Source organism: Cololabis saira, chromosome 12 (assembly GCF_033807715.1).
Source record: "Cololabis saira isolate AMF1-May2022 chromosome 12, fColSai1.1, whole genome shotgun sequence".
NCBI classification, from domain to species: domain Eukaryota; kingdom Metazoa; phylum Chordata; class Actinopteri; order Beloniformes; family Belonidae; genus Cololabis; species Cololabis saira.
In genome coordinates this window covers 28,627,798-28,644,461 of record NC_084598.1, presented here as the reverse complement: position 1 = coordinate 28,644,461, position 16,664 = coordinate 28,627,798, and the positions used below count along the sequence as shown (strand labels likewise).

Here is a 16,664-nt window from a genome sequence, read left to right as displayed (position 1 = left end):
TAAATGCACCCTGTTGTTACTGTCATTTGAATTCATCATTGAAAAAGCCTTTGAATCATCGGTCTGTCTGAGCCCAGTCCAAGTCTTTAGTCTTGTTACAATATTTGAGCTAAAGATCTGAGGCACAGATAATTTAAAAACTATATCAGAATCAGTTGGATATATTAATTCCCTACCAGTCATCAAACATGAAGTTGTAAAATTTAACATGTCATACATAAATCGACCAGTATTCTTCTTCTCCTCTACTTTTCCCTTCCTCTCCTCTCCATTTCCATTTTAAATATCTCATAGCTATCGTTTTTGTCCATCGCTCCTGTAGTTTCTTGTGCTGGCCCCCCTTTTTTCTCTTTTGTGCATGTTTGCAGGCCAGAGCCTCGGGAGCTGCGTTCTGGCCTGCGGTCCCGCCCCCCCCCCCCATCCTCGGTCATCCCGTTGCTGCTTCCGCCTGCCTACATGGATGTCTGCTGTGTGCTGCTGACGTTTTTACCTGCCATTGTTTATGTAATAATTGCTCGGGGGTTTATGTTTATGTTTATGTTTATGTTCTGGATCTCTGGAAAGAGTCTAGAGACAACATCTGTTGTATTAGACGCTATATAAATAAAATTTAATTGAAATTGAATTGAATTCAATATGCTTGGCCCGCATTTTATTCAAAGCACCGGAGTGGGCCACCTGGAACAGTGTTTCCCAAGCCCAGTCGTCTAAGACCGCTGTCCTGCATGTTTTAGACTTTTCCTTGCTTCAACACGCCTTGATACAAATGGCTGTGTCACCAACAGACTTGTGCAGACCTTGATGACAAACTGATGATGACGACTATTAATTCGAGTCAGCTGTGTTGATGCAAGGAGACATAATATACATATATTTATGGTGCATATAAATAGTTGACATCAACTTGGCAATGATATAAGTATTTGTGCCTTGGAGGAATTGATGTTTGATGCAGATTAAAAACTTCCTTTCCAACTGTGAGGCATGATTGTGGAAGACTTATGCGACTTTATTATCACTGAAGTCAGGCAATTTTATGTTTTTGATCCTGTATCATATGTTTTAAAGCTGGAGTTAATATAAAAGTGTCTCAAAGGACCATAATTATGTGAATAGACCATAAAGGAATAGATAAAACAAAAGTATGTAAGTAAATGTATGGTAGGCCAGACTTTTCTAAAGCTTGACCAAAATGGACAGAACTTATCCAGCTGGCTGTAAAGTGCAACCCACGGGACACTGCAGCGACCCACGGCTACGGCCCGGGCCACATGTGCTCTCGACTGGACAGTGCAGGACACCGTCTGTTTTTTGTTCAGATGTGTTGACAAACTCAACTGTTTCCAAACTTATATTTGCTTTTTTCCCCCCCACATATCCGTATCCATAGCCAAATACTGGGCTTCAAAAACACATATGAAGGTTTCAAATGGCAACAGTAGCCCCCACTGCCCGCTGTGATTTCATTTACTCACCTGCTGCCGCTACAGTCCTGCTCTCCTGGGCCATTGGAGGTCCACAACCCGCTCGAGTGCAGGCACTGAGGTGAAAGCGGTAGAGACTGTCTCCCTCCAGTCCCCTAAGGTGCCACTGGGTGATGTCAGCCTCCGTGATGTTCATCTCCCGGGAATCAATCACCTCAAGTGAAGTCTCATTTACTATAGACAAGGAAGAAAAACGTCAGGTCAGTTTAGTTCAGAACGGGTTTACGGCGACCCAACGCCAAAAAAGTCATCACTGTTGGTTCATGTTTTATATTAATGGAACACGGCTATGGGGGGTGTGGGGGGGGTCAGCGGTTGAGGGAGAAGGAAGGCGAGGAGATGTCAAGCTAGTTCATGCGGAAAGTGAATACGGGAAATACAAGTCGTGACAGGTACGCTGAGGAGGAATACATTATGAAGAAGAGCAAGAAGATGAAAGGGGGGGAACAGAGAGCTCGGGAAGATGGGAGTGTAAACAAGTGGCAACGGATAATAAGACAAGGAGGGGGAGATGTGAAAGAAAAAAGATAAGCAGGAAATGTTGAATATTATGAGACATTATGAAGAAAAACTCAAATGAATTCAGTTCAGTTTAAATTAATTGAATTGGTAAAACATATAATATAACTAAAATAAGGTAGAAAGATGAAAGAAAAAAGCTTAAACAAAACATAAGGAGGTAGTTGAAAGGAATAAAGAACAGTCGCAAATAAGTACTGTAGTGTACCATATCAGCAATAATGCATTAAACATCAAAGTACAGAATGTGTGCAGACGGTTGAAAGCAACACACTTATCCTGAATCTCCTGAAAGCCCCCTCAGTGATGTCGCTAAAGCGTGAATGTTGGAAACGGAGCTGAGGGCTAATGTGCCAAGTTTTTGTTTTTTCCAACACTGTTTATTAACTGATTTGGTCGCACTGAAAGAAACACACTGCATATTTTAAATGTTTTGTGATGACAAATTACTCATTTACTAATTCCAAAAGGGTTCCATGGATGTGCAGACCGCACATTTGGTACAGTTGTTGTATTTCTTTAAGAGAATATGCAGTAAACAGAATATGAAATAGCACCCACACCCGCTGTCTGAGAATAGTTGTGCAAGTCTGACATCTGATATGAAAAAAAAAAAAAAAAAGCAGAGAGGAGAAAGGGACAGCGTGTAATGAAGAGCTGGCCAGGCTCCGTGGGTGCAGGTGGAGGCGGTGCAGGGCTGTCTCTGCCTTTACATTTTGCACAAAAGACTTCAGAAATGTCAGCCAAAGAGAGCGTGGGCTTTGAAAAAAGAGAGCGGTCGTAATAAAACCCCCTCACTCACTTGTTCACCCCAACTGTACTCAAGCACAAAGGCGCTTTTCTTGCATGAGGAAACGCTTTTCAGTGATGAATGCTAAATGATCAATGAAATTAACATGAGAGGCAAAACCAGCGTCTGCTTCTGTGTTTCTTTTGCAAAGAAAACTTTCAGTCCGGCCAAAGAAATTAAGAAGAAACAAAAAGGGAGCTGCTAAATCCCAAAATCGAAAGCAGACAACTAGGCTGTTGTAGACTGTGGTGGAGTGTTTGGTGTTAAACAGTGCCACCATCTGTCCCACATGATAACACAAGTGGGGAGAAGGGGAAGCTGGAAGAGTTTTTGGGCAGGTTTATAGATTTTCAAAGTGGCAATCAAACCTTCCGTGGGTGTAAAGATAAACTGCAGTGCCACCCCCTCTGCAGCTTTTCCCCTCTGGCCTTTTCTTGACTTATTTCCCCTCAACTCACTCTACACTGCAGCTTTTACTTCGCCCACGGCACCTCATGTGAAAGACAAAGTGCTGAACTACAGCAAGGAAAAAAAATCTGTTATTGAGAATAGTCCCACGAGTTCAGGGGTCCACGGCATCTACATCAAAAGGCAGGTAGGTATGAAAGATGCTATAAGTACATACGGAGGTGGTACCGCAGGAGATAACCGGACAGGACGCCATTTGCCTCCAGCGGTGGTCCCCATACCAGAAGAACGGAGTCAGCATGACTGTTGGAGGCGGTTAGGATAGGCACTAACCCTGGAACTGGATAAAAGATGCCGACTTTAATGCATTTCCTGCACAGGTATCATAATAATAAGCAACAACTTGATTTATTTGACAGGAAATAAAAACAATCAAAAATAATAAGACCAAATATCTAACAACAATATAAATATAAAGTGCAAATTAGAAAAAGGTTAAACACATGAGTAAAAGTGGAAACATAATGAATATGCATGAAAATTGTAATTATATATATAAAAAAACAGAAACTTATCAAAAATTTACAAAGCTTCCATTTAGAGTTTTAGAAAGGGCTTTGAAAGAAGCCAGAGACGTCTGGCCGCGTAAGAGCCGAGGAGGCAAGTATCAAAGGTGTTGCATAGTCATGGTCTGAGAAGATGAAAGCGTGGTCTTTCAAAGATGGAGTAGATACATTTTTTTGAATATTTCTTAGCTGATTAAGAAAATAACTGTTAGCAGCAGTTGTGATGTGCTGGTCAAAACTCAGATTACTGTCAAGCCACACATGTTTTGCAGGTGTTTACATTTTTCTTTCAAGAAGCCAGCAGAGGGCAGGGTTACCTAATCAAGTAAGGTTGACTAAACCTGGGCAGTAAGTGGCAAACTTTCTCATATCGTAGCATGAATGTATCCCAAGATGTGTAAGAATAGTTGCCAAATCCTGGTTTTGAAGAGCCATGTCTTGGTTTTGTCACATGGCTGAAGGAACTGCATGTAAAGACCTACTGCTGTGATGTGGAAATGCTCATAAGAGTCGTATTTGAGCTAATGGATGTGAGCGTTGTTGAGAGATGCTCTTAGGAATCAGTGTCCTGCTATAGGTTGTGCTGGTGTCTCCTCACCTCCCTCTGGGGTGCTGAAGGTGACAGGATCGCTCCTGGGCCCATTTCCTTTCTTGTTAAACACGTTGACGGTGAGTTTGTACTCTGAGAAAGGTTCAAGCCCTGGCACAATAGCGTGACTCCTTTTTCCGGGAAAAGACATGTAATTGTGGACATTAAAAGTCTTCCCTGGATTCAGAAGACTTTTCCTTTTTACCCAGTGAACCTGGAAGATGGAACAAGGAAAATATTCATTGTGATGGCACTAACCAGACAACATATAGACATAAAAGTAGAATTCATAAAAAAGCCTGAACATACCAAAGAACCAAAAAATGGAATTCTGTGAACACACTTTTTGATTAAATGTTTTTAAAAACTCCAAAATAACACATAGAATCTGAATCCAATTCTTGTAAAAATCAAAACCTAAAACATAACCACACTTGGAGAACTGACACCACCATATTTTCATAACATCAAAATGAATTACTACAATATTAGCGCAGTTTAGTTCACCTACAGCTCATACACCAATTAAAACGACTGAATTCCCTTTATGTGCAAAGTCCCATTATTGATTTTAACATCACATAGTAGAAATAATGCAGGCAATAATTTTGCAGCTAATATCAATCACATATCAGTTTAACCAGCCAGTAGGATTTGAACTTAAAACACTGGCACGGGATCCACATCTATACTTTTACATTTGATTTCAGTTTCTGTTAAAGGTTCACAGATATACAAGCCTTTTTTTAGGGGAAAAAAAGATGTTTTCAGATCAAGAGCACCTACATTATAGCCACCGAGATGACCTCGCACAGTGGCAGGAGGAACCGGGGTCCAGCTAACTCTCAGAACTGTGGTGTTGACCACCTCCACTCCTATGTCCCGCGGTGCCGCAGTGGGAACTTAATAAAGAAGAGGAGCGTTCAGAAATACAGACATACTGAAAACAACAGAACACTTTAAAGCTCAACCACAAAACATGCAAGACATACAAAAAAAGAAAGGTTGCACATGGATATTACTAAAGCAAAAGATCATTTAAAGGTGAAAGATTTGGTTTTGGTTCACACTGTGTAGAAGTGATCTGTGGGTTGGAAATACGAACATAAACGTGGCACATAAGAGCAAAGACAAATAGACTGAAGCTGTTTAGCTATTCAAAGCAGGGAAACACACAACCAAGCTTGTAATTAACATGGTGAAGTTGTTGTTTTTCTTCTATTGTTTTGGAAGCAGGAAAAGAAGCACAGCAGACATCAGAAGAGGGGTCATTTTGTCTATTAAGGCCACAATGCACAGTGTGTTGCGATCTGTCAAATCTCCAGCGGCTTCTCACACACTGGTGGGAAATTGGACATCTCTGTCTTATACAAAGGTTATCTGCCACCCGCTACATTTAGCAGTGGTGCATTTCTTCTATTCTTTATCAGAGGGGAGGAAAAGTCACCACTTCACACTTGAACAAGGGTTAAAAGAAAAGAGAAGAACTTAACCTGACACATTTTCCCGCAGACAGTGCCAAAAGACAACTGAGGATGCAGATGATCGCACAGCAAGTTCAAAGTGAGTTAAAAAGGAGGAAAAAGAGCCAGACATGCTAGTTAGGCTTTGCGGTATGAAACAGGAATATTAACATAACTGCACACCACTCACCATCTTCACCAGAGTAACCTGTAACAGTTTTAGGTTCTGGACCCCACCCGAGGCTGTTCCTGCTCTGAACTCTGATCTCGTAGGGGACAAAAGTGCTTGTGTTCCTCACAACAAACGAGGGTCTTCTCACAAGCTGCTCCTCCCACATGTCTTCCACCCCCAGTTTGCGGTAGCTCAACTTGTATTCAAGGCCCGGTCCGTTGCATTCAATGGACCGCAGTGGCTGGAAAACAACTTAGAAACTGTTATTCTGATATTTATAAAAGTTATAAGTGCACATACATACTTTGATCAAAACAGACAGACAGAAAAAAATGAAAGAAATCTTTTACCTCCCAGCTTACATCCATCTGATGAGGAAGATGTCCTTCAATTTTGATGTTTTCTGGGTTTCTGTCAGGTGCTTTGGAAAAAATACAATATATATATATATAAGAAAAAAATCATGTGTTGAAACACTTCTTTGGTCTCGTTCTCTGCAGCATAACTTTGAAAGTTATAATGCAAGTATTCATATTCCACAGTGCATATGTTCAAAAAGGAGAGAAAAAAAGCAGCAACATTGCAGATAATATTTAGGGGCTTCTAAGATCATAAATTATTATTCACACCCCCGACCACTACAAAGTCCTATGTCCGAAGGCTGACTTTGAGACAGGCACATTTCAAAAGAGATCTTCAAAGTTGGATACTTTCAGGAGCTACAGATAACCTCAGCAGAAATATGCTTAAACACAAAAGAGTCTCACCAGCAGAAGGTGTTTTGTATCTCTCAGTTGGCTCACTGGGGGGTCCAGGTCCGACGGCGTTAACGGCGTAAACTCTAAACTGATAGTTAAGGTGTCCGTGGAGCGCCGGCTCAGCTGTTGCCTGGTTACCAGGAACTTTCTGGAGCTCCTTCCACCTGCCGGGCTCCCATTGAGTCTCCTCATACTCCACTACAAATTCTGCATTCATGATAGAGAGGAGAGCAACATATTTTGTCATCATCACACAACAGACAATCACGTCTAAGGATGCCTTTTTTTTTTTTTTTTCCAAACAGCGACAAGCCCTTATGAATGAATAGCTGAAAATAAACGCTAGGTTTCTGCTCTTAACAGGCCTTTCACATCCCTGTAAGTTTGAAGATGGAAAAAGGGGCAGTTCTCTCTGGTTTGGGGATTTCTTTTTTATTTAGTTTGCTGAATTTGATCTGATTAACATCACCTCATCTCTTTTCACCACAGCTACTAAGTTACAGTTTTATTGGATCTTAAATGTAAAACACGATTCCCTTTAACAGAGGAGTTGTGCTGTAATGCTGATAAGAAGACCACTCTTTATGTTATCGTTCACCTTACTTCTTCACACTGAATCACACTGAGCCTGAATAAAACTGGCTTGTTGATACTAAGGAATCAGATGCGAGATGAGGCGCAAAAGGCAGATTCTTTTTTTGTAGCATGTTTTTATTTTGGTGAAGCGTGTTTTGTTCTTGTGTTTTGGAGTGTATTCATTATTTCTATGAAATCTCACGGATGCATACAATGCCTGAATGTTAGAGTGACTTATAAAGAGCCTGATGGATGGAAAATTGTCTTGACAGAACTTGGTTCCCTTTTTGTATCACACAATTGAAGTATTTCAAGCGTAAGTGCAGTTTCCTTTTTCAAATTTAATGTAGCATTGATATTGCATATAAAAGCTCAGCCCATTAATTTTATTGTTAATTGTTAGCACTTTTACAGCTTCTTGCACTTTTCATGTGGAATCACATATTTTAGCACTCATTAGTAATCAAAGGAACAGCACCAGAAAAACCTTCTTTTAACAGAAAACACATGCAAATCTTTAATCGTTAACTTTCACGAACAAATATTTTCCAGTTCGCTGGCACTCCTGGGCTCTATTTAAACCCCCTCATAAAATCTGTCTTTTGTGACCCGATCACAAGTGGATAGGCTTTGAGTAGATGTCTACACACACCCAGGATGCATTTGAGGAAGGGTTGATATCCGATCACTGACACAGATGTGGCCCAGACCACTTTCACAGGTGGTGTCTGGGCCACATGTGGCCACGTTCTTTCAGTGGAGCGCACACAATGCACCCTGGGCCAAACTGAAGGGCTGCCCACATTACTGAAGTCTTCTGTCGAGGTAGAAGGAAATACTGTATTGAATTGTCCGAATTGTTTCGCTGCTTTACATATTTTCATATATTTGATGTTTTCATATTTTCATAATCGTTGTATTGTCTCTGTTGAAAAAGGTCAGACGGACAGGAGGGATATTCTTTTTTCCATGGAAGAGTTTACTCCATCTCATGAAGGTAAAAATAAGGAGGAGGAGGACGTGGAGAGAGGAGAATAATGGAAATTAGGAATGGGCGATATTTTACCGTTCACGATATACCGTCAAAAAAATTCCTCACGACAAGAATTTGTCATCTCGCGGTAAAAATGATAAATTCCCATTGATGACGTTTTTGTGTAAAACTGATTTATGGTTCTGCATTAAATCCACGCACAACGTACGGGAAGGAAGGAAGGAAGGAAGGAAGGAAGGAAGGAAGGAAGGAAGGAAGGAAGGAAGGAAGGAAGGAAGGAAGGAAAGAAAGAAAGAAAGGAGCCTGAAAGAAAGATAAATTCCCATTGATGACGTTTAGTAGCATTTAGTATCTTTTAGAGCAGTGATTTGGGGGCTCCAAAGACTGACTGTGGTGATAGATTTATAGTTAAAAAGGTGGAGTTGAATTGGTATTTTTTTTTTATCGTTATCGGGATAAATGCCAGAAATTATCGTGATACATTTTTTAGTCCATACCGACCATCCCTAATGGAAATGCTCTCAAAGCTTGAATTAGTGTTGTTCCTCACTATCTTCCGTCCATTTACTCTGTTTAAACTCTTACCTGTTACAGAGCTGTTGTGATCACTCCCTGGTTCCCAAGACAGTGTAATGTTTCTTGGATTCTTAACTTCAGATATCTTTAATCTCGTTGGAGCATCAGGAACATCTGTGACACAAAATGATTACACAAACAAAAGACAAATGTCAATTTAATAACCAAAATGTGTAAGTAATTTTACAATGATAATGAACAAATGGCAGAATCTTACCCAGCACTGTTATTAGCGCAGAAGCATTGTCCTCATCTAGACTTGTTTTAGCAACGCATGTATACATTCCCTGGTCATCCAGGTTCACGTTCATGATCTGCAGCATGTCGCCTTCCATTATGTATCTGAACAAATGAGAGCATGATCTACAGCTTAGCAGGAACGTTGCAGTTGCGATTGTATTAATGGGAGTCTCTCTTTCAGAATGCAAGATTCGGGGGAGGCGATTATTTACATTCAATCAATGGAAACCAATTTATTACAACAACACAATTAACTGGGGATTGAAATTGTATTTACTGCCGAAAATACACGTGTTGTGGTGTGTGGCTTGGGCTCAGCTAGAGGGAGATGCAGGGCAGTGGATCAGGGAAAAGTGCCAGGAACAACAGCTTATCACAGCTGTTCCAAATTACTAATTAGCTCCCTCTCTATATTTATGCAGGAGTGTGCTAAGAACCAGGCAGAGGAAAAACGGCAATAAGCATGTTCATTGGTACCACAATTTTCTGGAAAAAGGAAAAAAAAAAAAAGAGCCCTGTTTGCTTATACTTGCTTTGCCTGCCATCACATTTTCTGTAACAGATATATCAGTAGTTAGGACTGGTTTGATTCTCCACATGCATGCAGGGGCAAATCTGCAAACTTACACTTGGTTGACACCTCAATCATGGGAGAGACATAGGCAAAGCAAGGCAAGTTTATTTGTATAGTAGATTCCCGAAACAAGGCAATTCAAGGTGATTTACATTATGAAAATATGGAAAGAGAAAAAACAATATATGGGTTACAGTGCAGTGGCATAATAAAGAACAGTTAGACTAAAGCTAGAAACATGATTATTATAGGAGAGGTATCACATTTCTTACTTCAGCCCTAGTCTCAAACTCATTCCGTCTCTGTAGCACACGAAGATGGAATGGCGTATGATTTCGATCCCTAGCGGTTATGCTTCTGTTTTGCCTCAGGAGGTAGTAACATAGGTGTAACGGTGGTGAAATGAGTGTTGTGCGAATTGACACTTAGGATGAGTGTAGTGGGGGTGTGACGATGGCTGCAATCTCCTCGCGGTGGACACAATCAGTCTGAGCTCAGTCTCAGCTGGAGTAGCAGCCCAAACACCCAACAAACAGTTGAAAAAAATGGAAGTCAGCGCTTCGGTGGGTCCCCCATGGGAGGAAGCAGGTAGAAACTTTGATTTATGTTATATTGGTGTTTATTTGTAAGATACATAGGGGACTTGTAGCTCACTGTGCACAGTGAAGCAGAAGAAAGGAGCCAGTTTTAAACTGAGACTCTTGTATGGCCCTGTGATGGACTTACACCATGCTCCTACTTTAGCCCTGCAGACAGCTCCTTTAATCTGTGCCAAATTGTGCATTTTAAATTTTAATAAAACAGGTTCAGGTTCAGATTTTTTCGCAAGGAATGTGTTGCTACAAGAAACAAGTTGTGCCAGCACCACTAGTGATTCACAGGCTTGGCACGCGGGTCTGATTAGCAGATATTCTTGTTTGCAACTTGCCGCTCCTCCTTATAGACTGCTGTTTGCACCTCTGTTTGTTTAATCCAAGTCATTTTGGCGCATCAGAACTAAACCCTCGCATCAGCACTCTTCATGATTTGAAGCCACACGATCGTTTGCACAAGAATGTAAATCTGCTAAAAGCAATGAAGATACTTAAGAATAAGCTTTCACCACTTTTCTTTGTACTAGGTAATACCGTACAGATGAGAACAATGAACAATGACACGGTTAACACAAGCATAAAAACGAATGAATAAATAAACAAAATAAAATAACAAAAGCACATTTAGCTACCTGGAATTTTCCTCAGGGGTGAGTGATATCTCTTCCCCATTCTTCCTCCACACCACCTCAAAAGTGTCCTGCAGACTCTTATCATACTCCGCCACGCACATCAACTGAGTCGAGGTGCCACTGACGATCTGCACATCCTGAGGGGGGCTTACTATTTTTGTGGGATCTAAAGAGAAAACACATATTCAGGGACAAACCTTTAAACAGAAGGATTTATTTATCCAAAATGAATCGTTCCTGCAGTATATGCCTCTTTGATGACTGAAATGAGTAATCAGATTTTAATCTGTTAGTAAAATGGGCATAAAAAACGATTGTATCCCATCCTGGCATTATTCATCCTGTATTTTTAAGTTCAAGTTGAGATGCAAAGATTTATTGCAAAAAGACATAACACAGTTTTAATTATTGCTTTAATCGTAGCAAAACGTGATTAACAGAACAAGAAAACTTTTAGATCTGAAACTTGCAGGTTTTTTATGTAAAATCACATGTGAAATGACCTACAAAAGTCAGACTTTCTTAATCTTCAACACTAACCTAACAGTTCTTGACTTAATGGCTATAAGAAGCTACACTTTTACAAAGTTTACATAAAAAGAAGTTTGTTTTTTTGCTTTTTTTAATAAAAAGATAAGCTTAAAGATGAGGCATTTCAAGCAGTTGAGTTCAGATCACAGAGTATCGCTGCCAATCAAAAGCATCAGTTATGTGCGTGAGATACCTTTCACATCCAGGACAGCAGTGACGGATGACGTGCCCTCGGTGTTTTTGGCCACGCAAACATATCTCCCACTGTCATCCTTTTCTGTGCTGATTATTTTCAATGATTGTCTGTTTTCCAGGCCAACAACCCGTCCCCCTTCGATGTCTGTCCCATTTTTGTTCCTAGAAGAGAGAGTCTTCAAACGTCTGATTCATCATCTTAACACAAATCAAAGTCAAAATCTTATGAATCATTTTAGAAAGTACTGGGAGTCCATCCGATTTGTGCCAAGTTAATTCTCTCAATAACTTCACAGGCCAAGAAAATCATATTACACTTATGAAACGATTTTGTGTCATTTAAGAAGAAAAATTATTTTAAATAATTGTAATTCACTTTAAGCTACGTCCTTCTTGAAAGCAAAATTAAGTTGAGATTTGGGGCAAGTGAGCGTTTGAGTTTTGAACGAGGCAAAACATGGTTAAGGCTGCTGATTAGATTTAAGCGAAACCTCATTTTAGAGAATTAGACAATATACTCTGAGTGTTTGTGCAATGCTGAGAGCCTTTTGAGACCCTTTTGCTCTTTTATGGAACTGTAGCGGAGCTGTAGTGGTAGTTAATAGGATTTAATTAGATCAATTTCAAGGACAGGAAGAGGATTATCTCATTAGACAGACAACATCTGACTGTAATATGCAGACACTTGAAGCAGTGTGGGATTAATAGCATGACTCACTGCTCTGATACTGTACTTACTTTGATTTATTCCGTTTAATATCTTCCAAATCAATGCAATAAAATGACTTTTTTTCTTGTTTTTGAAATGAAAGAAGCAATATTCAATATGTGCTGGAAACTCTGCACGGTTCCTACCAAGAGATGCTGGATGGTGGAGAGCTGAAAACGCTGCAGTTCATGACGACGTCCCCTCCCAGGATCACAGCGTACTCTTGGAAGTCCTTCGTCAGTATGAAAGGAGCCAAGTCTGAAGTGGAGGCGAGATCAAAAGTGAGGGTGAATAAATACATTTTCTGGGGTAATTTACACCTTACGCTGCTACTGCCCAAACTTTTTAAATGAATTGCTGGCATCAAACTCAAATTCAGCATATGAAAGACAAGTTCTTTCTGTCTATGAGCCTTTGACTGGCTTGGCCAGCCATCCTAATTATTTCCTCTTCATGATGCAAAGAATAAACCTGGTTCCTATGGAGTCAACTTTGATTGCCGCCAGGGGCAGTACCAAGAGATGCAGAGGAAGAAGCTACCTCTGGATCTCATTGGAGAGGGATACAACAAATCAGGGAATGTGACGTAGGCAAAGCAGCAAGCAGACATGCAAAATTACATGTACAGTAGTAGGGGTGGGTATTGGGAAGGACCTCACGATACGATACGCATCACGATACTTGAGCCACAATAAGATACGCATTGCGATATCCCGATTATGCGATATCCCGATTATTATATTCTACATAGTTCACCGAAAAATGTAAAAATGCATTACACATCTTAAAATCCAAGTTGTATATATTTACATCAGATGATAGTGATGGATCTTAAAATCAGAGTTGCACGTTCATCAGATTATAGTGACAATTCATGGGACAAACTGAGTCAAAACAATGTTTTATTATAACTATACAAGCTAAAGTTACAACATATTTGTATATGTTTTTCATATTATTTACATCATATGAAATTAACATTAAATTTAGTATGAGGTTGCTTTAATTATGTGGCAAATGATAATAAACACAAGAAAGATGGGTACTAAAACCAGGGACAGGCACAGTGATCAGTCAGTATAGATATAAATCCATAAATAAATAAACCTCTGTCCATTATTTTTCATTTTTTAAGGACAGGCAATTGTGTTTATATAAAAAATAAATGATAAAATGAAATAAAACCTGAGCTTAGTGCAGGGCCCTCCCAGGGTTGGTAGAGAGTGGCAATGCCAAGGACTGTCACTTAGGTAGGAGCACTGGGTGATATAATGGGAAAAAAATCGGGGATAAAAAATAATTAAATTAAAAAAAAATAAAAATAAATCGATATTCAAATTTTGAATATCGATATTGAATCGGCTGGAAAAGTATCGCGATATATTGCCATATCGATATTTTTGCCCACCCCTATACAGTAGCCGAGGAGAGACACAGATAAGTGACTATTGTCAGTTTCATCAAAGGTGATGTGAGCCGGTTTGGTTATTTCAAAGAGTGGTTATTGGACTCCCCAGTATAGGTCGGTCATCGCATAATGCCCACCACTGTGTGTGTGTGTGTGGTTCAGTACGTTCTGTAGCCATGTCTGTGAATACGAGGGGTACCAGACCCGTGTTACGAGAGAGAATGCAGTAAGTGGGTATGGCTGGCCAGGTTAGCCCCTGCCTTCTCTGCTTTTTCCTTTAATGGTGGCGAGTTAATTCAGGAAATGCTTGCAGGATGATAACAGCTCCAAGAAAACTTCAAACGAGACAGTGATGTGTAAACTGAGTGAATATCAACAGTTTCCATAACCAGACAGAAACAACAAAAAAAAGCTGTTTTTTCTGTTGTTCCATGGGAACTGGCTGGATGAAGATCTGAAGTTTTGCAGCTGTACTCACTCATGACCATGACGTTGACGTTGGCCAGAATGCTGCCATGACTGTTGGAGGCCTCGCACTGGTAGACGCCGCTGTCCTCTGGTCTGGCATTATGAATCACCAAAGTATCATCAAGCACTCGCCTGTTGGTCTCTGGGTCGTCTGGCAGCAACACAACACACACGATCAGGACAACATGAATGTCTCAGAAAATATACACTCATGTTTTGAAATATTTTGCTTTGAAAGTTGTTCATTGTATAACCTGACGTCAATAATCTGAGCTTTGTCATTTGTTTTTCTCTTACATTTAATGGTTTTAGTGTAGATTTCAGTTCAGTATATTTTGTACTTTAATTTCAATCCCGAATAACAAATAAATTCCATCTCATGAGCAATAAGGAGCCTGCACTTTCTAATGTCCTCCAGACAAATGGCAAAACATGACTCAAACCACATCCACCTCTAAATAGTTCTCCATTCCTCCTCCACGTTATGTCTGGCGGTGGTCTTCCTCTAACCGAGCACTTTATGTGAACGTCGGAGGTGATCACAGTCAGCTGGGTCGGCGGAGGCTCCGCCAGCCACGTCGGCGGCTCTGGAAGATGCCAAGAAGAGCCATGTTGGTCTCTGCTACAAATATGCAATCACAAACACAAGCGTGACCGCCTCCTGGAGCTGACTGACCTCGCACTATTACGTCAAAGTAGTGGACGGCCTTTCCAGCAGAGTTTTCAGCTGTGCACATGTATTTTCCCTGATCCTTCTCGTCTACAGAAGGTATGGAAAGCAGCTTTTGGAAATTGCTCAGTTTCACCCGATCAGACAGACTGTCGCCCATTTTCATCCACGTCACGCTGGGAGTGGGACTACAACGTGAAACGGTGGCGCATTAGAACATTGAGAATAAAGCACAGTGATAAAACTGTAACAGAGGGTACACATACAATCCTCCTGGTATGCACTCGAGCTGCAGATCTTCTCCTTTCAACAAAACCTTTGCTGACTGGACACCAGAGGGCAGCAGCAGGCTAGGTGCTCTCACTGGGGGGCCTCCGGCTGCATTCAATAAGCAGGAAGAATCAGTGTCCTCAGTCAAGTGTATAATCAGGGATCATCTAAAGTTACCACACAGCAGCTTATAGACAGTCAGCAACTCTTTTTGATGTACACTGTGATTGATTGAATGTGTGTGACTCACACTCACTCGCTTCGCCGCTTTCAGAGGAATCATTGTCTGAAACAAAATCATAATACAAAGACATTAATAATGGCAGCAATCATTTGTTTTTTAACAACACTTTTTGTGCAATCCACCATCTTGACAGGGTTTAGCTTAAGCTCAAACTTAACAAAGCAAGCCCTGCTGCTTGCATGAGAAAGGTCTTTTATTCAGTAAAAAATGGCCAGCGCTGTTTTTGTATCATGCTTTTTTTGTTGTATCTCATTGATCGCATGCCAAAGAAAAAATAAAAAGTGAACTGCAGCCTCTCTGCTTGTTTAAAGCCATACAGACTATGTTGAGAACTTACAGCTCTTAACCACGACAGCCATGGCGCTTTTCTGGACAATGGTGCGAATTTTGTGGAAGGCAGCAAAGCAACAGTAGTCTTCACGACTGTCTTTGTGTAAGGCATAGGAGAAGTACAGGTTGCCATTGGTTCCCATGGAAACTCTCTCATCCTGCTCGATGTGCCGGAGACCTGGAAGACGAAATATTTGTATCATTTATTTGTTATAAATCGTCACTCTTAAAATAATGGCCCAAGACCCCAAAACTACTTTGTTCTGTTTTTTTTGAAGAACATAAAAAAAACTATGACTTAGGCCATTATTTTAAGAGGGCGACGAAATATCAAATGTACCTGCTGATACATTTCATGTTGGCTGGTATACAAGAAGAAAATTGAATAAAATAGACCACATTTCCTTAATATACAGAAATAGATTTACAGAGGGGAGCACCAGGTGGACAAAAGCAGTAAATATTTCATTGGTGAAATCACTTCAATAATTACAATGAGACTTGGGGCCCACGATAACAAAGACGAGCACATGTGGTCGATGATAATGGAAATGCCCTGAAGAGTTTCCTTGTACAGACATGATTGGGTCATAATGTTGATGAAAACAAATTTGTTTCATGTGAGGGTCAAAGTAAAAAAAGAAAAAAGCATGAGATTTGAGGACATAATACATTTGAATAAAGGGGTTTACAGGTACCAACATAGTGAAAGTGAAAAATATATTTATTTTTTACCATCAAGAACGTAATGTGCTAAAGGTGAAGATGCAAGTCATCAAATGCACATCAGAAACATGTTGTTGCTTCTTTTTTTTTGTAAAGAAAAGCATTTGCCTTTAAAAAGAAGATTATATTTTCTTTCATCATGTTCAGGGAACTCATATTTTTTGGCACTCAGCTCAAAT

At 40.3% G+C, this 16,664-nt stretch overlaps 1 protein-coding gene across 15 annotated transcripts in view; it reads right to left on the bottom strand.

Annotated features, from left to right (window-relative positions):
- Nucleotides 1-16,664, bottom strand: part of LOC133457303 (neural cell adhesion molecule L1-like protein) — a 62,556-nt gene that overhangs the window by 19,051 nt on the left and 26,841 nt on the right. For 10 of the 15 annotated variants that reach the window (XM_061736420.1, XM_061736423.1, XM_061736414.1 and 7 more), the window contains exons 6-24: nt 15,767-15,937; nt 15,436-15,471; nt 15,182-15,293; nt 14,922-15,103; nt 14,698-14,832; nt 14,256-14,396; nt 12,516-12,627; nt 11,659-11,822; nt 10,935-11,100; nt 9,113-9,237; nt 8,905-9,009; nt 6,759-6,956; nt 6,342-6,412; nt 6,010-6,232; nt 5,850-5,885; nt 5,143-5,258; nt 4,366-4,570; nt 3,419-3,541; nt 1,476-1,658 (exon numbers count right to left, since the gene is read on the bottom strand). In XM_061736420.1, the coding sequence (XP_061592404.1) occupies nt 1,476-1,658; nt 3,419-3,541; nt 4,366-4,570; nt 5,143-5,258; nt 5,850-5,885; nt 6,010-6,232; nt 6,342-6,412; nt 6,759-6,956; nt 8,905-9,009; nt 9,113-9,237; nt 10,935-11,100; nt 11,659-11,822; nt 12,516-12,627; nt 14,256-14,396; nt 14,698-14,832; nt 14,922-15,103; nt 15,182-15,293; nt 15,436-15,471; nt 15,767-15,937 (2,604 nt within the window). The remainder of the gene's footprint in view (nt 1-1,475; nt 1,659-3,418; nt 3,542-4,365; nt 4,571-5,142; nt 5,259-5,849; nt 5,886-6,009; nt 6,233-6,341; nt 6,413-6,758; nt 6,957-8,904; nt 9,010-9,112; nt 9,238-10,934; nt 11,101-11,658; nt 11,823-12,515; nt 12,628-14,255; nt 14,397-14,697; nt 14,833-14,921; nt 15,104-15,181; nt 15,294-15,435; nt 15,472-15,766; nt 15,938-16,664) is intronic. The other 5 variants (XM_061736417.1, XM_061736428.1, XM_061736426.1 and 2 more) reach the window with 2 other exon arrangements.